Below are 22,898 nucleotides of genomic sequence, written 5' to 3' on the forward strand. Positions count from 1 at the left end.
CTCTGCTGGATATATATGGTCATTACACTATTCTTTCAAAAACTGTGATTTCCACAAGTTTTTCTCTAACCACCAGATGGCAGTATTGTACACCTAACACCTAGATCAATATCCAGAAACAGTTTAAATTAAATTTAGATCATCATTTAAGAGATTTATTCATAAAAATGTAATATTTCACATGCAAGCTAATGGTGTAATATAGGATTTTTGTGGTAAACAGGTACAAAAGTACTTCATATCTCCCAAAACACAGCATTAATGTATAGATGAGAAGTAAACAAAGAAAATGAAATATTATTTGAATGATTAAAAATGTATAAATGATTTACAATTACTCTTTCAATCTTCACATTTTATGTCTATTTCTTTTGTGCGTGTGTTTGTGTGTGTTAAATAGGGAAGGTATGTTTGTTTGTGTGTGTGTGTGCGTGTGTTTGTGTGTGTGTGCATGTGTGTGTGTGCATGCGTGTGTGTTAGATAAAGAATGAATGGAGAGTGAATATCCTTTAGATAGATAGATAGATAGATAGATGAGTTTGATTGGGTTAGAAATAGTACATAGAAGGGAAGTCTGATTGAGTCTAATGGGCTTCAGTGTGTTTAGATTTAAATTTTGACAGTTGGAGTTTGATGGAATGTTCAGATGAGCCAATGTAAGTCTATGGGATTTTTTATGATTTTTAATCTTCATTTTTATGAAAACCGTAAGTCGGATCAGTTAGAAAAGATATAGCAACTCGAGTCAGACCAGTCTGAAGATCTGGGCTGAGTTTGGAGTTTGTAGAGTTAAAGCTCTAGGAGGAGTAGCAGTCAGAAATTTTAGTCTCAGAAAAAGAAGAATAATAATAAGTTTAAGACGGATTTCAGTAAGTTGGCTTTCTCAAGCCAACTTAATAAGTATGCAAGAGAATAATAGTGATGCCTTGCCTTTGGCAAGCACCACTAATAATAATAATAATAAGCTTAAGTAGCAGATCAGTAGGTTGGCTCTTTCAAGCCAACCTAATAATTGAGCACAAATAATAACTAATAATAATTAAGCAGCAAATCAGCATATTAGAATGATTTCTGAAGATCATGTGACACTGAAGACTGCAGTAATGATGCTGAAAATACAGCTGCGCATCACAGAAATAAATTACAGTTTAAAATATCTTAAATAGTAATAAAAGAAACTTTTAAATGTAATATTTCATAATAGTCTTCTTACTGTATCTTTGATCAGATAAATTCAGCCTTCTTTCAAAAAATAAATAAGCCTTATTTCAAACTTTCTACCGCGTGTATATAAAATAATGCATGTGATCTAATTAGCAAGTAATATTTTTATTATAATACATATCCTAATCACGGCAATTGAAAACAAAATTCTTCAGATTTACAATGTTCTAGTGTAAGCTTGAGAATAATATTTTAGAGTTTTCTGAAGCATTTTCTTGCAAATATTCACTCTTATCTCATGTCTGCTATGTTAATGTTTCTATGTGTCACGAATCCGGTTCATGGACTTCCGTCTGTTTGCCACCAGAGGTCGCCCCTCCGTCATATTGACTCTCACACCACACAGACTGTTACACGTCACCCTGGACTGCATTCCCCATCATCCACTGCACTGACTGCACACAGCTGTAACCAATCACACACACACTATATTACACCCACTCAGATCCTTCTCAAACTGCCGAGTATTGTTTGCACGTATCGCTACGTAGTCTCGTCATGTTGCCTTATTTCCTGGTTACCTGATTATCTGTCTGTCGTTTAAAATTTTTTATCGTAAACTGTTAAATATTGCTGAATCGTCTCGTCATGTGTGTTTAGCTGCTTACATCTTACCTCAGCTCGCGTTCAAGCGTCTGAACAGGAAATCCTGCCTTCTGCACTTTGATTGGCTATTTCAGACATTTTGACATTGACGAGCGGTTTTGAGTCGCTGCACTGAGCCGGCGCGCGCTAGGCTACATTAATTAGAATGCTTGACTCAAGTGCCTCACTTACATATTCACCAACTGAAAGACAGAAAAAGATGCAATTATGATGGGTCGTTGAAAAAAGGTAAATAAAGGATGCACACTACCGTTCAAAAGTCTGATTCTTTATTTTTTCATTCTCTTTTTTTTAGCAAGTACACATTAAATTGATCAAAAGTAACAGCAAAGACATTTATAGTGTTATAAAAATTGTTATTTTGAACATTTCTATTCCTCTTCCTGAAAAATCTTATTTTCCACAAAAATAGTAAGCAGCCCTTTTTTCAACACTGATAATAATGAGAAATGTTTATTGAGCATCAAATCAGCATATTAGGATCATGTGACACTGAAGACTGGAGTAATGGAACAGGAATAAGTTACATTTACATTTAAGAAAAACCCCGTTTTCAAAGTGCTCGTTTAAGAAGGGTTCTCGTAACATAAACAGACATGTGAGCCAAAAAGGCAGATCACTCATTTTATTAGACAAAAATCTTTAACTACAAAACCGGTTGCAGGTGCGGTGCTTAACCTCGGGAAGGAAAGACCAACCAAACCGGCACCAAAAAAGAAAAACAAACAATAAACACTAAACCCACAAGGCTTGGGCTGTAACAAAGGTGATACATAATTATATGACTCACTATTAATAAATTCTGAATGAATTAGTTAAAATATTGAAGTAATAGCTGGAATGTGTATTTTTGTTATTATGTATATTTGGCATTATGTATGTACATTTTGGGAAATGTTTTATGTAACGTTGTTTATCTTGTATTATCAAATTTAGTGAAAAGTGTCGTCCATTATGCACAAACGGTAGGCATAATAAGCACGGCTTCGGCCTACACCTTTTTTGGTAATTATGTTTATTTATTTATTTTTGTGAAACGTCTGTGAGGACCGTAATAAAATGACTGATTGATTGATACATTTGAAAATACATTCAAACAGTTATTTTAAATTGTAATAATGTTTCACATAATTACTGTATTTTTAATCAAATAAATGCAGCCTTTGTGGGCATTCAAAAGAATACTTAAAAAAAAAAAATTAAGAATCTTACAGACCCCAAACTTTTGCACGGTAGCATAATTATGAAAATGAATGGAATATATAAAAAAATTCAAATTTTTTAAAAAGTACTCCTCAGCGCAGCAGACCATCGTTCACCAGCACCCACTCCACAAACACAGGGAAACTCCCTCGAGGATGCATCCCCTGACGGTTTCGCCTTAGTGGAGTTGTTTAATCCGACATAATAGAAGGTGACATAATCCGACGTTACATAGGCAAGATCTAAATATTCCCTCGTGTGGTTCTGGAGGGAGAGACCCTCTTGCTCCAGGCATAGGAGCTGAACAGCAGGTATATCCATTAAAAACAAAAGGAAAGAGGAACGCCACTGTATTTCTCATTTGAAAATAAATCCACAAGAAACCACAGGAGCAGGTGTAGCAAAGCAAATAACTGCCAGAAAACTGAACTAAACAGAGTATATCTAATCAGGCTAATGAACGAAGGACAGCTGCAAATAATAATTACGATGGAAAAAAATGAGGAACAGAATTAAACGGGGAAAGAGAACAGAAACAAAAAAAGGTCCATAACTGTTACACAGTAATATTTCATTTGCAACTGACAGTTTTTTTTTTTTTGTTGTTTTTACTGAATAAACAGAGATAAACTGTTACAATAAAACCGTGACAATGCACAATTATAAAGCTGATGGTCAGTATAGTGTTATAGTCCTATCTCTGTCTGCGCTGCCAGAAGCTTCTGATTCTGAAGTTGAAGAAATCCTGTGCTGCATGTTCTTCTCCCTGTCTGACTGTTCATGTTGTGGAAGAAATGGGTTACATTCTTCTTCTCTATTTTCTTCTGGGTCCTCCTTGTCATCCTTTGTTTTTGACTCTTTATCTTTATCCTCCGAAAAACTTTTTTTCTTTTGTGGTCAAGTTTCTTTTGGTTTTCTATAAAATATACCATGCAGTTACGCAGCTGTTTCAAGAACTGTCTTCAAAATGTCTTTTTTTTTTTTAAATAAACAAAAATAATAAGTTCATCAGGCTCAAGTTACATTGAAATAAGATGGTAAACTATCATCTTGTTACATTACATAAAAGGAAAAATTCAGTATCAGGGTTTACTTTTTTTACATAGAGAAAATTAAAGGATTTTTTATTTTATTTTTTAAATGCAGTAATGTATGCATTTCTATTTTTTATGTAATCATTTACACCCAAGCAATGAATAAAGGTTTTGGAGATGCTTACCACTGCATGAACCGCATATAGAGTACTAAAGAAATGAACAACACACAATTAGCAAGCCAGCAATGCTTCCAAATACATAACATTCAGAAGTTTGGGGTCAGGAAGATGTGGAGTCAGAATAAATTACATTTTAAAATATATTAAAATGTAAAACAATTATTTTAAATTCAATATACTACATTTAAATTACTGTTTGACTGTATCTGGCTTATATGCCTTGGTGAGCATGAAAGACTTCTTTTAAAAACTTTTTAAAAACTCTTACAGAACCCAAACCTTTGATCAGTAGTGCATAATGCTGTTTAACTTTCCAAGGCTCTACAGCTCAAGTTGTACCCAGATGAAAATTACACTGAGCTGAATATTTTTAGATTGACTTAGATATGCCATGAGAAATAATTTAGCAGTATGTGTTCCCTGGAAATCTAAAACACTATTAGACACTATTAATATTCAGTAATAACAGTGATTTGACAGCACTGAACTTGATGAACGGCACTTGAAATTTTGTTATAATTAAAGAACTTGAATCAACTTTGAAATGAATTGAGCTGAATTATGACATTATTTTGCTACAGCTTCTTTATAGCACAGTTTTGAAGTTTGCATGATTTTCCTAAAAATAAATCTCTATTGTATAAAGTGCTATAGAAATAAATGTGACTTGACTATTAAGCATCAAGTATAATACAAATATATTCATTTTAATGTATCGCCACAATATGCTCATTTGTACCTTAACTGTAGTAAAATAATACAACATTATGCAACAACAGAGCACTCTCCTGGTTTATTCTAATAAAGCAAAAAGGAAAGATATTTTCCAGAAGCCTTCTTTAGTCTAAAATGTTAAAATGCGTTGCTTGTAGGGTGATGTTTATAATAAATGGCTATTAAAGTGGTGTTGACATGGATTGTTTAAAAGTTATTTTAATGTTGCAATGATGTGTCAGGTCATACTGTAGGCTGTTTCATATTTCATCAAACGTTCTCTCTGATGCAGGCAGGTGTCAGCCGTTGAGCAGATGAGCACGGCTTATATGGTGTGATGAAGTAAAACTATTTGTCAATGAGTTGTATTTCCCCATGTGACATCACTAATCCTACAACGTTCGAACGAGCCATTTTGGGAGCATGGTTAATGCTCTTTCTGTGCTGAGCTGAGGAGCACGTTTTCTATAAAGACATTTTTATTGCTAATGTCATGACTCCTTTAAAATCTTTTACAAATCACAATATTTAGATAAACTACTCTTTTTATAAACCATTCAACTTACCTTTCGATTCAAATAGCAGCATAACCAGCTGAGAAAAATGCCGAGGACAATGCCACCAATGAAACTAATGCCACTAATGCCACTAATGCTTATCCAGAAGGTATTGTTGTTGGCTGAAGGCTGGTTATCTGTAAAAAAGAAAAAATGTTTACATTTTAAAATTTAGACTTTTATTGTAAATGTGTGATGATCGCTCCCATTATTAGCATACTATAATTCAAAACATTCAAGCATTCATCAAAATATCTTCTTTTGTGTTCCACAAAATAATTTTTTATTTTTTTTTAAATCATACAGATTTGGAATAACATGAGGGTGAGTCAATGATTTTCGGGTCAACAACCTCATTAAACCTCGCTGTGCCATTATTTATAAAATGTACATGTGCTTGTGATTAGTAGCTTTAATATCAGTTACTTTTGCATAAAGTTATTTACTTTTACTTATGTATGACAAATGGACAACACTGGTTAAACACTGAGATAAATCACTGGTCAACTGACATAAGGGCACTTGTGAAATATTGTCGATGATATCATCATATCGCCCGGCTCTATCTGCCACTTTTTCAGATATACAGTGGCAGAGAGTAACAGGAAGCTGCTGGCGAGGAAAACTTTAGGGAATAGACTTTATAAGTGTGTCAGGAACACGTGCACCAACTGATTTACAGTGACCACAATAAAACTTACATCATTTTTATACTCTTCAGTATTATACGTTCAATTATTTTATTTTCTAGAGAAATACACAGACAAAATGAGCAGTTGAACTACCTGGTTTTGGTGTCACATTGTTGTCTTTCCTTTCTTTTTTGTCTTCATCGGACACTTGTTTAGCAGATAGTAGTGCACAAGCCAAGACAGCATATCCAGTCAAAATGTAAAAATAACACATAGTAGGAAAAAGAAAATACAAAAGAAAGAAAACATATAACTTGTTGTAACAAAATATGCATAAATGCACTTCCACATGGACGTGTGTGAGATGATCGCTCCCATTGTTAGCATAATTCAGTTTTTTTGGTGCATACAATGGCAGGTACTGTTGTTTTGGACAGGGTGGAGGTACAACAAAAATGCCTTTTTTCACTTAATCCAGAGGTCAAGGAAAAACTTCACAAAATGACCTAAAAAACTACTGATTTATACAATAACTCAGACTACTACATATCTTATTATGCACCGTTAATAAGACACAGAGGAGCTCATACACATAAAATAAACATTAATTATATATTTAATTACCTTGTTTGCTTTTTCGTTCTTGTTCTTTTCCATCTGTTGCCCCTTATTGTTAAAAAATGAATAATAAAAAAAATGTGAGATTATCTTATCTGAATTAAATATATAATACACTTGTATTTTTTAAATAACAGCAACAAAAACATATGCATTGGGATCAGGGTGTAACTGGTGTATATACAAAATGAATCTTTTTATTGTATTTATGATAAACAAGTCATAAAGAAAGGAACGCATGAAAATCATTCTAACATACCAGTAGAAATATAGCAAGTATCACCAGCCTTAATATCACAAGCTCTGCTGCTAGTTTTGTGGAGGTTTTTAAAACAAGAGTGAAGCACTGGATCATCAGCGGAAGCGCTCCCTGCACAACTGCACTCCATGCTTTTATCTGGAGAAAGAAAGAAAAGATGGAATATATGGTATTCGTACAATACACTGTAATTATAAGGCTGAATTGTAAGTATGGCAAAATCAGTAATAGTGTTTACAACAGTGTATACAAGTTCATAAATATTATCCTCTATAAAGCAGGAAGGATGTTAAATGTATTTGTTAATTACCTTGCATTGTACATGTTGCATTCAGCAGATTCAGATCACATTCACACGGCGTGTCACAACATATGGGTTTACCATCATGATAACAAGACATATGAAAGCCTTTCGTTTCTGAAAATCAGTATGAATATCAGTATCAGAAAATCCACTTATCATGAATTAACAAGGAGGTAATTTTTTCATTCATGTTAATAAAAAAAAAAAAATATTTTGATTCTAAGTTTAATGCTGCAACATGGCTTTGCTACTGTAGAAAATGACGTGTACATACTGTGTATTTTACATCGAGCAGCAGATGCAAGTTTTCTGAGTTCTGAAGGGGTGGTCAGATTTCTCGTCTTCCCACTGTCAAATACACATGTCATGTGATTTCCTGCACAAAATTAAATACAGTTACAATTTTTTTCCTGAGATGACATTTCCATTACAATAAATAAAAAATAAAAATGTATATATACACACACACACACACACACATACTGTATATATATGAGCACTTGATTTCACTAAATGTGCAACCAGCGCAGGATTTGATGTTTATGATCGCTTGACTTCAGCTTGAATTCGATTCAGTTCCTCACAATCGTGTGGATTCTGAAGATGTGGATTACAGCACAAGAATAAATTCCTTTTGTAATTATATTGCGTTCTTGGTGTATTTTATGCTTCTGTTGTCAGTATGATGTAGAAAACACCCTTTGTGTCCCACGGCAAACAAAGTAAATATTAAATGAAAAGTAATGATTATACATGACAGAAATGGTTTTAAAGTGTGGTCTTGGGGTCATTAGGAAACTGTTGCAGTGTCTGTTCAAACGCAAGTAAATGTACGCTCGGTAGAACCACACGTAAAACACATGCGGATACTCGTGAGATCACGTTGGTAATGTACATGCCCTTTCCTAAGCATACATACAGTACTGAGATTTTTGTCAGAATTCTGCATTTTTTTAATTATAAGACTATAACTACTATGCCAACTAAAAGAGTTACTATAAACGTACATGTCACACTGTAAACTGCAGAATTTAGTTCTCAACAGAAGTTCCCAGAGACGAGTTTGGGAATAATCCAGCAGGCTTCTGAATTCAGCACATCACCCGCCCTGCAGCTGAACCTTCCTCTCAGACAGATCAACTATTGTCTGAAACAGTAAATCTTCAAAAGATCAGGGTTGCACAACAACGTGCACCGTCCCATGTACCTGATCTACCTGAATGTTTTGGTGTACTGCTCATAACGTTCCTTCTATGCCAAGGATATGTTCTAGCAGGTAGCTAATTGCTTGCATTTGAGTGTGCGTATGTGAAATCATTCAAATTCTGATATTCTGGGGGCCATTTCATTGGTCCCCATTAGAAAAACCGCTTATATTAGGGCTAGGGTTATGGATATAGAACATATGATTGGCTCAGTATAAAGATCATTGTGGAAAGTCATCCACATGATATAAAAACACGTATGTGTATGTGCACATGCAGTTGTGTGTTTTATCTGCAGCAGCATGCTTGGGCCGAGTCGACCATTCCAGTCCACACAACTACAGGTGACACACGTGTGCTTCCACTGATGAGAGATTTATTTCAATTAGTCACAGAAGGGGTCACTACAAGGTACAGTGCTCTGCAAATTGGTGTCCCTTCTTGAAAGTATTTATAACTAAAAGAAAAGAAAACAAATATTTCTCGGAAACGTGTGCCTCTGTCACGAATCCGTGGTCTTCCGTCCACTCGCCATCGGAGCTCGCCCTTCACTCATATTGACTCGCGCACCACACAGACTGTTGCACGTCACACTGGACTGCATTTCCCATCATCCACTGCACTGATCACACAGCTGTGTGTTATTGGCACCATCATAGTTTGGGAACGCTGGTTCCAACAATTGCCAGCAGTTTTCAGTGTCACTCTTGGAGAGTCTTTGGCTACTTGGTATTTGGCATTATATAGTCATACTTACACCCATTAAAACAGGATATAATGACGTACCATTCAACACTTTCTATGGAGCCCATATTTATAATACATTAATACATTATAAGGGTATTTTTAAGGCATTATAATGAATGCATAATGCATTATAAAAATCCTTATAATGTGTTATATCATCTAATGAATATTCATAAGAACAGTTTTAATGTATTATAATATTTACTTATTAGTGGTTATAGCTTTTAAGAGTATGATGATTTATAACACAGTGAACATGATCCATCCGCTTAAGTTACAATGGATTATATTTATCATAGTTATAATGTATTATAAGTCTCATATCTTGCCATCTTTCTTATGCTATTTTACTTAAAGCCATCAATGACTACTTATAAGTATAACAATAATAATAATAATACAAATATTTTCTCAAACAGCCAAAAGATCAGATATCAGATGAGATGAATGTGTAATATGACACATTTGCTTTGAACTATTTTGATTGTAATATCAGTTTGATTATTTTGATGGTACCCTTCAGACAGCTGTTGATAAGTAACTCTGCATGTTAACTAGCAGTCATGAGAGTATTAGTAGTGTGTCTGCTAAATATATGCTAACACTTGATTTAGATGATTCCCCAACAGACAAACTGACTAGAAGTAACTTTGCAAGTACGTCAACATTATACCGACCCTAACCTTAACCTGAGCCTGCTAATACTCTATAAGCAGCTTCGCAACTACATGTCAACTAACACTCATTAGTCAATAGAGTAAGGGATCATCAAAATAAAATGTAACTTAACATATAAACATTGAATATTTTTCAGTTGAAATGATTCAGCTCACATCTAAATTAATATTAGCCTCACACTCAAATAACACTCCACACATCACCACTTACAAGATATATAGTGCATTATCAATATAAAAGTAGATTTGATATGGTGTTCATTGTGTTATAAACAGGGTTTCCGCGGGTTCTTAAAATGTCTTAAATTTACTTTATCAAATTTTAAGGTCATAAAAAGTCTTAAATTGTACAAGAAAGTCTTAATTATGATTTCAAGAGAATCACGATGCAGCTTAATGTGACGATTAAACTTCAAAAAGCTATAAATAAATATGAGCGCAGCACGTTTCAAAGTCCGGTGCTGCTTTGTGTTCTGCTGTTACCGCGGAAACCGTTCGAAAGCGCCTCCTGCTGGCAGAGAATGAATCTGCATGTTCAATAAGGCTGTTGTTGTGAGCAGGGTATTCATGCAATACCGGAGGCTGTAGTTTCAGAACCGGATTTCTAGGACCCTATATATATTTTTTTTTTTAAATTATTTTATTTATTTATTTTTTGTATGTATGTATTATGTCAGGTCTTCCAGCCAGTTCTATCAAACCGTTACACTTAATCCAGAACATGCAGCAAGATTAATTTTTAATGAGCCAAAAATAATGTAAGAAAGAATGAAGAACATCACACCTCTGTTTATCAATTTGCACTGGCTACCAATAGCTACGACCACTGGCTCTGCACCCCTTTACCTCATTAATTAATTACTTCAGACTTATGTGCCTCTAGAAGCTTACGTTCTGCAAGTGAACGTCGCTTTATTGTTCATCCCAAAGAGGCACAAAATCACTTTCACAGACTTTTACATTAACTGTTCCTTCCTGGTGGAATGACCTGCAGCTCAATCCCAGCAGCTGAGTACTTAGCCATCTTCAAGAAACGGCTAAAAACACATCTCTTCCATCTTTATTTGACCCTCTAACTCTAGCACTCTCTATTCTAATTCTATTCTTTAAAAAAAAAAAAAACCTTGCTACGTGTACTGCATTAAGCTAACTGAGACTTGTTATAGCACTTGCATATCATTGCGCTCTTGTTGATTTTGATTGCTTCCATTGTCCTCATTTATAAGTCGCTTTGGATAAAAGCATCTGCTAAATGACCAAATATTAGTGGCTCATACTATTTTATAGCACTTGCTATTCAATTCTGTATATTATTATTTTTTAAGGAATTATGTAGTTGTTTAATTGTATACACTTAATTATTGTCCTAACCAACTCCTAACCCTAAACATACCCGTTGGTAACCCTCTTGAAATATTTAACCTAATTTATTTCAATATATTCTATATATTCTGGTTTTAAATTCAGTTTTCTTGGAAAGAAAGACTTGTGTCTGTAAGAGACTTCAGTTCATTAGCCGCAGCGCTTCACGTCTGATGTATGACAAACTTAAAGTGCAGTAAATGGTAAAACACTTGTGGTACAAATTGGTGTGATTATTAGTACTTCAATAAATGTAAAATAATTTGAATACAAATACTAATTTACAACATCCAGCATCACAATGAACTGTTTTGCACAGCTAAAAGGCTAAATGGAGATTGCTGACTCCCCTTCAAACGGTTCATGCTAGCTCTTACATTAAAAATAAGATGGAAAGATAAAAAATGAATAGTTTCCATGGATCTAGTCTTTGCATCTGTTTGTTTAATGTTTGAATCAGGTCTCCTCTGTTGGAGTAGATAGCGCTGTCCCAAAAAATAGGGTCCTAGAACTGCAGGAACATTAGGTTTTTTGTTCAGACCAATGTGAAAATCGACCCATGTTTTTACCCTGCAAACACGCAGAGCTGTAAATGTGAACTGGTGGGTCAATAAGAAGATAATTCATTATAAAAATCTAAACGGTAAAATGTGTTTGTATGTTATTTAATTAATATAATAATTTATTGCTAATACTTGTTTAAATTTATGTAATTAATATTTTTGACTCATCCATTTTCTTAAAAAATGGTTTAAAGGCTGAAATGTGAAGTGTATCATTTTATAAAACGTTTTGTTTTCCTGAACACTTATATCTGAACTGTAAATCATGCTTTTTACAGTCATTTTACAGTTTAATAGTTTACCATAGACATTGCCCTACCCTGCTCATATGGTATTAATTTTATTTGTGCAGGTCTTAAAAAGGTCTTAAAAAGTCTTAAATTTGAGCTTAAAAATCCTGCAGAAACCCTGTATAAATAATCATAATCTTAAAAGTTATAACCACAAATGCATAAGCATTATAATGTATTGTAATTGTTGTTAAGGTGTTGCGTCTTAATTACAATTAAAGCTATAAATTTCATGATGGTTACCCAATGGGTTTAACACACACACACACACACACACATGCCACACACACACACACACACACATGCCACACACACACACACACGCACACACACACACACACACACACACACACACACACACACATGCCACACACACACACACACACACACACACACACACACACACGCCACACACACACGTTTATTTGGCTAAGATCTTTATGGGGAGATTGAATAGACTTCTACTGGTTTTAGAAATATTCAGAAATTCAGAAAACATTAAGAGAAAACTTCTGCATTTCTACATTATTTTATATAATAATATAAATATTTTATACTGTTTTTACAAAGGAAAATGTTTGGGAGATTTTGTCGGGTGAACTCACTTCTGTTTACAAATATTCCCCAAAATATGATTGCAGGTATTCACACACAAACTGCATACTTGAACCTTAAAATACATACCGGAGACATCACAATGGCCTTCTTCTGTGATGTCGTCCTGCTGCGACCCACACTGAGCTTCACAACAGAGCGGCTCTAAGTTACGCATGCATTCAGTGCGGTACATCTGCAAATCTGAAGATCATTTTTGAGTGTAAAAAATATTTAAGTAATAATAAATCTCAAAGTAGTCATTTTTAAATGTTACATTTCTTACCAGCGGTAACAACATGATTCAACAATGTTTGTGTTATAATGAAGAAACTGCTTAAACTCTGTGGACATAAAATACAGAGTTATTCCCGCAGTCAGATGCCTTCAGGCTTGGAAACACTGTACAGGAATGACGTACAGTATCTGGGAGGCTCTCCAGCTTTAGTGACGCTCTGACTCACACAATACACACAAATTAATCTTATAATGTAAAACAAGATTTGTAGTCCCACAGCAGCGGGTAAAACTCTGAACTCTTTCAGACAGTCTGTCAGAATGTGTAATGAACTGAAACAGATACTTCACAATCACGAGCTGGAGGCTACAGATGATCGTTTATCCTCAGTTTAGTCCCAAGATAAACCTGCTGAAGCTCTGCCTCTCGTTTAAAGTGTCTGATTCATTTAAACACTATTATCTGAACCAGCATATCAGTTGTAACTTCGGTCTTACCGCGGGTTTCATGATGATTTCTCAAGCCTCTGGAAGAGTAAACGTGTGAATTAGTGATTTAAAAAAATCTGCAATAAATCTTGTGTGATATTAGCTCATTGCATTTTGTACAGCTTGTTCCATCTGCTTTCCTGAACAAGTTCAATCTTAACGTCTGATCGTCGATTAAAGCTTAGATTCACCTGGAATATGCCCCTCCTCGTTGCTTTTGCTTTCACTTATCGCTGAAAGGTGGCAGAGATATCAGATGAAACAGGAAATATGAACAGCATTCACTGACTGCGTGTTAAAGCGTCCGTCACTATATCAGTGTGTGCAGGAGCGCCATCACTTCAGAGGCCAGGTGGACAGAAGTGTGTGTGTGTGTGTGTGTGTGTGAGTGTGTGTGTGTGTGTGTGTGTGTGTGTGTGTGTGTGTGTGTGTGTGTGTGTGTGTGTGTGTGTAAGGGGTAGGTTTAGGTGTAGGGTTGTGTGTGTGTGTGTGTGTGTGTGTGTGTGTGTGTGTGTGTGTGTGTGTGTGTGTGTGTGTAAGGGTAGGTTTAGGTGTAGGTTGTGTGTGTGTGTGTGTGTAAGGTAGGTTTAGGTGTAGGTGTGTGTGTGTGTGTGTGTGTGTGTGTGTGTGTGTGTGTAAGGGGTAGGTTTAGGTGTAGGGTTGTGTGTGTGTGTGTGTGTGTGTGTGTGTGTAAGGGGTAGGTTTAGGTGTAGGGTTGTGTGTTTGTGTGTGTGTGTGTGTGTGTGTGTGTGTGTGTGTGTGTGGGTTAGGGTTAGGGTTAGGTTAGGTGTAGGGTTGTGTGTGTGTGTGTGTGTGTGTGTGTAAGGGTAGGTTTAGGTGTAGGGTGTGTGTGTGTGTGTGTGTGTGTGTGTGTGTAAGGGTAGGTTTAGGTGTAGGTTGTGTGTGTGTGTGTGTGTGTGTGTGTGTGTGTGTAAGGGTAGGTTTAGGTGTAGGGTTGTGTGTGTGTGTGTGTGTGTGTGTGTGTGTGTAAGGGGTAGGTTTAGGTGTAGGGTGTGTGTGTGTGTGTGTGTGTGTGTGTGTGTGTGTGTGTGTGTGTGTGTGTGTAAGGGTAGGTTTAGGTGTAGGGTTGTGTGTGTGTGTGTGTGTGTGTAAGGGTAGGTTTAGGTGTAGGTTGTGTGTGTGTGTGTGTGTGTATATATATATCTTTTTAGGCGTGTCATGTCACTAAATGTTTTTAATACGACAGAAACTGTATTTAACGTGATCACAATAGAGAAAGCGAGCAAAGAACACCGTATCAGCGGAGCTTTCTGAAACTCTGAATCAGTTCAGTTCACAAAATGATTCTCTATTTCGAAGCGATCCAATCGGATCACGTTTCGCGAATCATCTGATTCAGAACGGATCTTCAAAGCGAGTTTCGCGAATCATTTTATCCCGACCTAAGCTCACCACTGACCTAAGCTTGGCCACTGCTTCGGCCACCCCACTCACAACGGTAGTTTTTGTCCCTCTTTTTTCTTGACAAGAAGTGCATTTAATTAGACGCGCAACCGCCGTATCTCTTCATGACCACATCAAACTATAGACTGTATAAAAACAGCATCAGACGCGCTCTTCAACACCGCGTCAGCGCCAGGCGCGAGACATCGAGCGCGGAACAACAGTCAACTGATGAGATGTTGTTTATGGCGTTCGGCCGGGTCCATTAATATTAATATTACGCTGTTACATGCACTCGTCTCACTGAACCTGACGTCTGCGTCTGCTGCAAGGGTTTCCAGCACTTTCCATACACTTATTCATGCTTTATTATTCATATTCATTCTCTTTTATTGTTTTACTCCTCCTCAATTTTGTATAGTTAGCTATTAAGTGCTATTTACCTTTCTTATGTATGCTATAGCTTATTCCAAATTGTAAATACTAATTTGTACAAATGATATTAACATTTCTGTATGCCATTGTACAAAAAGACATCAAATAAAAATACATTAAAATAATAAATATTTTGGAGTGGCAAAGAGTTTCAGACTTTGTTTATTTTATTAGTATTTTTTTAAGTACTTAAAGCTCTGAAACAAAGGACGGCTTACTTTTTTTTTTTTTTTACCATTTGCATGTATGAATATGATATTTTATCCAAAAATAAAACAAAGTTGACAACATTTAAAAAAAGAGAATTTAAATCACATTAAAGAAAATATATCCTGCAAAACAAATGGAGGAATTGTTTACATTTTTACTGATAACCAACTATGAATATCAAACCAGAATTTAGAAGTAACATCTCAGTAAAAGAATAGATGATCAAGTGTTTCAGGAAAATAATAATAAAGAAAAAACACATGGGTCCACTTAAAATGTAAATATTTTCTGTATAAAATCACTAACAGGGTAAATCCTAAACATAATTCTGTAATGTGTCTCCTTAACCTTTGGAGCAACTGTAAGATAAAAGGTAAAATATTTATCTCTTACTGAGGGTTCAACATCTCTCAGAAAATAGCGCTGATAATCTCCTGTAGCTATACGTTTAAATTCTTTATAAATTAGTTTTTTAATACACACTTACTATCGAAGAGATCTATATTAGCCTCTATATTTCCCCTTCTCCCAAAACAGCTTATACAGCTGTTATTAAAACAGTTCAGTTTTGTAAGTAATGAAAAAATAATTATGTTTAGAAAAACGTTTAGAGAATTTTTTGTTCGTTAAATGTAAGGTTTTTTATTCATTTATTTTTTACATTAACGACAAAGCGGCCAGCGGCAGACAGTAAGATGATAAAAGCCTATGTTTGATCAATTTAGCCTTCTAAAGTCATCACGACTAGCCTAAAATAAAATCTATGAAACAGTTCAAGCATATCACAATGGTACTTGTTTAAATGTGTAACCTATATAAATGTGCGCTGTTCGACGCATATCAGCAGTTTGTGCGGAGAGTGGAAGCTGAAGCTCTGCAGGACATGGAGGCGCCGGCACGATCACTTGCTTTTTTCTTTCTTACAGTAGAAACAGCTTAAAATATGCCATAGTTTTTGCTTATAAAGGTAAGAGTAATACATCATTCGGAACTGTCTACTTTTATTTGAGTCGTGTGCATTCACATATAGTTTGATTATCGTTATGGATAAAATCCGAGATATAATTTTTGTCTATATCGCACACGCCTATATTTAATTCTTCTTTGCTTGTTTGGTACACATAATTCACTGATCATCGTAAAATAAGCTTTTATCTTAGAAATAGTTTCTCAACGACAATGAGGACACGACAAAAAAAAATAGGTGAATCATATTTATATAAGATTTTATTTATTTAGGCTATTTATTAATTGAAGGGGCGGGGTCTGATTAATATTGTGAAATATTATTACAATTTAAAATAATGGTTTTCTATTTTAATATACTTATTTCTGTGATGCAAAGCATCATTACTCCAGTCTTCTGTGTCACATGATCCTTCAATGTATACTGTCAACGGAAACAATTGTGCTGTTTAAAGTTTTTCTGTGATATTTTTACAGGATTGATTGACAAAATCCTGGCAGATTATTATTAAAAATATAGAAATTGTATCAATTTAACATTATTTCTAAATAAAAGTAGGCTATTTTTTTTTTCAAAACGAAAGGAAAATGAATAAGTTCTGTCCTTTTTATTCTTCAAAGAATCTTAATATTATGTTTTAAACGTAAAATAAAGCAAAGAAGAGAGGCGCTTGAAAAACTGAACATTAGGTATAATGTATTTTTCCATGTATTTGTCTATTTTTTTATTATTATTTCACAGCAACAGTCTCAGATCTAACAGATGATTGCGATCAAAGGGTTGGCCATCACTGATGTGCTGTTGGCTACATTAAAAATGTAAAAGATAAAAACACAATAAACCCAAATGTAAAAAAAAAAAAAAAATTAAAAAGGACGTGAATATACCTATAAGCAACACAAACTTCACTAAAGCATTCCTTTCGGAGACATTTGTTATTTATATGTTATAGACGTTTTATGTTACGTTATATTTATTTCAACTTTATTTCCAGACTCAAGGTCCATTAGCAAGAAACACACAATACAACCCAAAACAATACACATTAAAAAAAAAAAAAAAAAAAGGTCAGGCGCAGACGTCACGTTCATTGAGAGGAGTGAGTGAAGAGCAAGTAAATTGTGCATTGGTTCACACACTGCACTGAGCCGTGTGTCAGGTTTGGACGGAGAGGCAAACACAGGGTTAGTGGGAACACACTTCTTTTATTTCCTTCCCACAAACATAAACTGATCCCGAAGGATTTCAAACAAAACGTAACTTAAAACAAAGGGGTCCTTTAACTCAGTGACTTCGTCCAACTCAAAGTGACACTTTTGTGATAGGTCGGTCGGTGAGGCTTACAGGACGGAGGATCCAGGCAATCCAAGAGGTGAGTAGGGAAGTGAGCCAGGCTTACGACCTTGAGACCAACCAACGCAGGATTGTGGTGAGTGACTTGATATAGCGAGCAGGTAAGTGATGACAGGTGGTAATCAGTACTCCGGTGATTGCGAACGGGTGTAGGTGGTTGGTGTGGATGACGCTGTGGGCGGATCTGTGACAGTACCCTCCCCACGGGCGCCTCCTGGCGCCCGGGGCCGACGGCGAGGGCGACCACGTCCTCTTGGGGCAGGGCGGTCGGGTACGACCGGTGGAAGTCGGAAAGAAGCGAGGGTCCAGTACATCCTCTCGGTTTACCCATGATCTCTCTTCGGGGCCGAATCCCTCCCAATCCACCAGGTATTGGAGTCGGCCGCCCCGTCGACGGGAGTCTAGGATTTCTTCGACTCTGTAGATGGTCCCACTGGGGTCGGCCTCGGGAGGAGGAGGTCCTTCGTGCTCTGCGGAAGGAGGGAGAACGGGATTAGTGAATGGTTTTAGTAGGGATACATGAAAGGTAGGTGAAATGCGGTAAGTTGCTGGGAGCTGGAGCTCGTAGGTGACTTTGTTTATCCGTCTTATTATAGGGAAGGGACCGACATAGCGAGGGCTTAGCTTCTTGCAGGGCAGACGGAGGCGAATATCCCGAGTGGAGAGCCAGACTCGGTCGCCGGGACGGTATAGGGGCGTGGCGGCGCGATGGGTATCTGCATGTCTTTTGTGCCTCCGTACTGCCCGCTGGAGATGGACATGCGCCGTGTCCCACACTCTTCGCTCTCGAAACCAGAAGTCAACCGCCGGGACTTGGAAGGCTCTCCGGTCCAGGGAAGAGCGGAGGTTGAAATCTAACAAGCATTGAAATGGGGTGAGACCGGTAGTTTCTTGCCGCAGTGAGTTTTGGGCGTACTCGGCCCAGGGTAGGTACTTGCTCCAGTGGTCCTGGTGACGATGGCAATAGGCGCGCAGGTAGCGCCCAATCTCCTGGATTTTCCGTTCCGTTTGGCCGTTGGTCTGTGGGTGATACCCGGAGGACAGACTGACAGAGACTCCTAGTAGCCGGAAGAAACTACGCCAGACCCTGGAAGTGAACTGAGGCCCTCGGTCGGAGACAATATCTTCGGGCAGGCCAAAGTTCCGGAAGACATGTTGGAAGAGAGCTTCCGCAGTTTCGAGGGCTGTGGGTAATCCTCGTAAGGGGATCAATTTGCAGGCCTTAGAGAACCGGGTCGACCGCATAGCGAGAATGGTGGTAGATCCGTTGGAGGGTGGTAGGTCTGTGGCAAAGTCAACTCCGATATGGGACCAGGGCCGGCGTGGGATCGGCAGGGGGACCAGTTTTCCCTCGGGCAAGTGACGGGGGGTCGAGGTGATGGCACAGACGGCACAGCCTCGGACGTAACGGGCAACGTCCTGGTTCATGTTGGGCCACCAGTACTTGTTCCGAAGGAGCGAGAGAGTGCGTTTGTGGCCCGGGTGGCCGGATCCCGGAGATGTGTGTAGAGAGTCCAGAAGGGGGAGACGGAAGGTGGCTGGTATGTACAGCTTCCCCTCTGGAACTCCCGGCGGAGCAGGCTCAGATTGAGTGGCAGCACGGATCTGGTCATCCACCTTCCATATGATGGGGCAAGCGAATATTTTGGGTGGCAGGACTGGTTCTGGGTGTTCGGGTGATGGGTCGGGCTGGTGCAGACGGGACAGAGCATCGGCCTTGAGGTTCTTGTGGCCGGGACGATAGGTGATAGTGAATTTGAATCGAGTGAAGAAAAGGGCCCAGCGGGCTTGTCGGGGTTTAGGCGCTATTTCGCGAAGGTACTGGAGGTTTTGTGGTCAGTAATCACTTCAAGCGGATGTTGTGCGCCTTCTAGCCAGTGCCGCCACTCCTCCAGTGCTAGTTTGATTGCCAGTAATTCGCGGTTCCCGATGTCGTAGTTTTGTTCTGCTGGGGACATCTTCTTGGAGAAGTAGGCACAGGGGTGAAGCACTGGAGGTTCGCCTTTTAGCTGCGACAAGACCGCGCCAATTCCCCACCGTCAAGCATCCACTTCCACCACGGCGTTGATTGGGGTTTGGATGGGTGAGTGTTGGAGCGGTGCAAAGGAGGACTTTAACCTTTGGAAGGCTTGCATCGCTTGAGGCGTCCAGGTAAGGGATTTCGGTTTTCCTTGGAGGAGAGAGGTTAGAGGAGCTGACAGATGGCTATAATGGGCTATGAAACGTCGATAGAAGTTGGCGAACCCGAGGAACCGTTGGAGCTCCTTGATGGAAGATGGTTGTGGCCAATTTTTTACGGCTTTCACCTTGGCTGGATCCATTTGTACTCCATCCGCGTCGATGATGTATCCCAAGAAATGGATCTTTGTTTGATGGAATTCACATTTTTCGAGCTTGAGATACAGTTGATGCTGGCGGAGGCGTTGGAGAACTTGGGTAACATGGTCTTGGTGCTCCTCGAGGGTGGAAGAGTAGATCAGGATGTCATCGATATAAATGAGGGTGAATCGGTTGAGCATGTCCCGGAAGATCTCGTTCATGAAGTTCTGAAATATTGATGGAGAGTTCGAAAGGCCATACGGCATAACCTGATATTCGTAGTGCCCGGTGGGCGTGATAAAGGCCGTCTTCCATTCATCTCCTTTCCGTATTCGGATTAAATTATAGGCGCTGCGGAGGTCGAGTTTGGTGAAAACTCGGGCCCCACGTTCTTCTAAGGCAGCTGGGACCAGTGGTAAGGGATAGGCGAATTTGACTGTTTGTGCGTTGAGCGTTCTGTAATCTATACATGGGCGGAGGCCCCGTCCTTCTTGGCGACAAAGAAGAAGCTGGAGGCTGCGGAGATGTGGAGGGACGGATGAACCCTTGCTGTAGCGCCTCTCACATATTCTTCCATGGCGATGCGTTCCGGGATTGAGAGGGGATAGACGTGACCTTTAGGCAGTTTGGCCCCGGGTAACAGGTCAATGGTGCAGTCCCAGGGTCTGTGCGGAGGAAGACGAGTAGCGGCCGTTTTGCTGAACACGTCTTGGTAAGGGAGGTAGGCTCTGGGAATCTTGACCGAGGTAAGTGTGGTAGGGCTCTCTACGGTGGTGGAGTTGAGTGGGAGAGATGGTACGGACTGGCGAGGTACCGGGAGACTGGGGAGACACTTTTCAAAGCAGGAAGCACTCCAACGAAGGATTTCTCCCGAACTCCAATGCAAGTCTGGATGATGTTTTACGAGCCAGGGACGACCCAGCACCACATCCACAATGGCTTCCTCCAAGATGAGAAAGGAGATTTGTTCCTCGTGAAAGTGTCCAACGCGGAGCGTGACCTCTGGAGTGTGGTGGCGTACCAGCCCTTTGCTCAACGGTTTGCCTTGTATGGTGGAACCGTAGGATGTAGTACTCGGAGCCGGGTAGTTGGAGTTGAAGGAGGCTGGTCAAGAGATGAAATTTCCTGCGGCTCCGGAGTCAATGAGGATTTTAACTGGAAAGGATCGGTTCAGGTAAATGATTAGAGCATCACTATGTGGAATCTTGGAAACATCAGGGTGAAGATGGACCGTACTCACCGTGGAGTTCGCGGGGCGAACGGGCAGGCTACCAGGAGTGACTTCCCGAGCCGCAGTACATACAAAGATTGTGGGTTCTCCGGGCGGGCCTGCCTCCGGAGATAGGTGGTACCGTCCACCTGCATGGGTTCCGCACAAGTGGGACCGATCCTTGTGAGGTGGTTGCTGGGGTAGTCTCCGAGCGACAAGCATTTAACTGTTGTGAAATGTGCAACGATTTCTGGAGAAAGCCCTCCAAGCCCACTGAGTCTTCAATAACAGACATCTGCTGTTTTATGGAGGGTGCAAGACCCGTCGATAGGCGGCGAAGTGCTGTCTCGTTCCACCCACTGCCGGCGGCTAGAGTGCGAAATCTTCACGGTGTAATCATGGATGGACATGTTGGCTTGTCGTAACTGAAAGAGCTCTTCGTGAACGGAGATGGAGGAGGCTGTATGGCTGAACACTTCACTGAAATGGTCGGTGAAGGCACCCAGTGACCGCACGACGGGCTGTGTGAATTCCAGAGCGCCTCAGCCCACTGTAGGGCTCTTCCGGACAGCAGGGACATGATGAAAGCTATCTTTGCCCGATCGTTCAGGAATTGGTGAGGTTGAAACTCAAAGTACAGGGAACACTGAAGCAAGAAGCCACTACAGGTGGCCGCATCGCGGAGTAGAGGGTAGGTTTGGCCATTGGGCACCGGAAGGAGATGGGAGGGCCGGAGGAGGCTGGAGGGCTTCATGGAGAGCGTGAACTAGTTCGGTGAATGGGTCCGTGTTGGGAGAGCTTGGTCTTCCATCTCAGTTTAACAACGTCCAAATACTCCTTTTTGAGGGGTTGGTCTTCTGTCAGGTTTGGACGGAGAGGCAAACACAGGGTTAGTGGGAACACACTTCTTTTATTTCCTTCCCACAAACATAAACTGATCCCGAAGGATTTCAAACAAAACGTAACTTAAAACAAAGGGGTCCTTTAACTCAGTGACTTCGTCCAACTCAAAGTGACACTTTTGTGATAGGTCGGTCGGTGAGGCTTACAGGACGGAGGATCCAGGCAATCCAAGAGGTGAGTAGGGAAGTGAGCCAGGCTTACGACCTTGAGACCAACCAACGCAGGATTGTGGTGAGTGACTTGATATAGCGAGCAGGTAAGTGATGACAGGTGGTAATCAGTACTCCGGTGATTGCGAACGGGTGTAGGTGGTTGGTGTGGATGACGCTGTGGGCGGATCTGTGACACCGTGTGAGCAGCGTGTTATGGTACGTGTTAGAAAAAAAAATAAAAATTACTTCACAGCCACACGTGAATCACGCGTGACGTCTGGCTCGACACTTCACTGCCACACGTGACTTACGTGACATCTACGTGACGTCTGTGCCTCGTCTGCGCCTCGTCTGCATCTTAAATTCAATGGATTAAATAGGAAAACATTTAAAAAAATTAAGACGTCAGTGAGACGTTCAGTGAGACGAGTGCATGTTACAGCGTAAT

General features: G+C 39.2%; 1 protein-coding gene across 3 annotated transcripts; it reads right to left on the minus strand.

The window, feature by feature from the left end:
* Positions 1-1,521: 1,521 nt before the first annotated feature.
* On the minus strand, positions 1,522-13,844 carry LOC131538388 (uncharacterized). 3 transcript variants are annotated; one of them, XM_058772253.1, is made up of 12 exons: positions 13,689-13,844; positions 13,507-13,535; positions 13,058-13,115; positions 12,862-12,975; positions 7,608-7,709; positions 7,340-7,447; positions 7,030-7,167; positions 6,777-6,818; positions 6,306-6,359; positions 5,530-5,657; positions 4,253-4,277; positions 1,522-3,949 (listed from the first exon to the last, which is right to left on the minus strand). In XM_058772253.1, the coding sequence occupies exons 2-12, from the start codon at positions 13,516-13,518 to the stop codon at positions 3,720-3,722; spliced, it is 1,011 nt and encodes a 336-aa protein (XP_058628236.1). In that variant the 5' UTR covers positions 13,519-13,535; positions 13,689-13,844; the 3' UTR covers positions 1,522-3,719. The 3 variants fall into 3 exon arrangements, with proteins under 3 accessions (XP_058628236.1, XP_058628235.1, XP_058628237.1); XM_058772252.1 differs by lacking the exon at positions 13,689-13,844 and having other exon boundaries at positions 13,507-13,671; XM_058772254.1 differs by lacking the exons at positions 12,862-12,975; positions 13,058-13,115; positions 13,507-13,535; positions 13,689-13,844 and adding an exon at positions 7,817-8,300.
* Positions 13,845-22,898: the final 9,054 nt, after the last annotated feature.

The sequence above is a fragment of the Onychostoma macrolepis genome, chromosome 04 (genome assembly GCF_012432095.1).
Source record: "Onychostoma macrolepis isolate SWU-2019 chromosome 04, ASM1243209v1, whole genome shotgun sequence".
NCBI lineage: Eukaryota > Metazoa > Chordata > Actinopteri > Cypriniformes > Cyprinidae > Onychostoma > Onychostoma macrolepis.

What these genes read in the sequence shown, in the direction of transcription:
- LOC131538388 (XM_058772253.1), bottom strand. An exon ending in AGGCCATTGTGATGTCTCCG is followed by an intron (nt 7,710 to 12,861) that starts GTATGTATTTTA and finishes AATTTTGTGCAG; the next exon opens with GAAATCACATGACATGTGTA. An exon ending in CAATGTGACACCAAAACCAG is followed by an intron (nt 5,658 to 6,305) that starts GTAGTTCAACTG and finishes TCTTTTTTACAG; the next exon opens with ATAACCAGCCTTCAGCCAAC.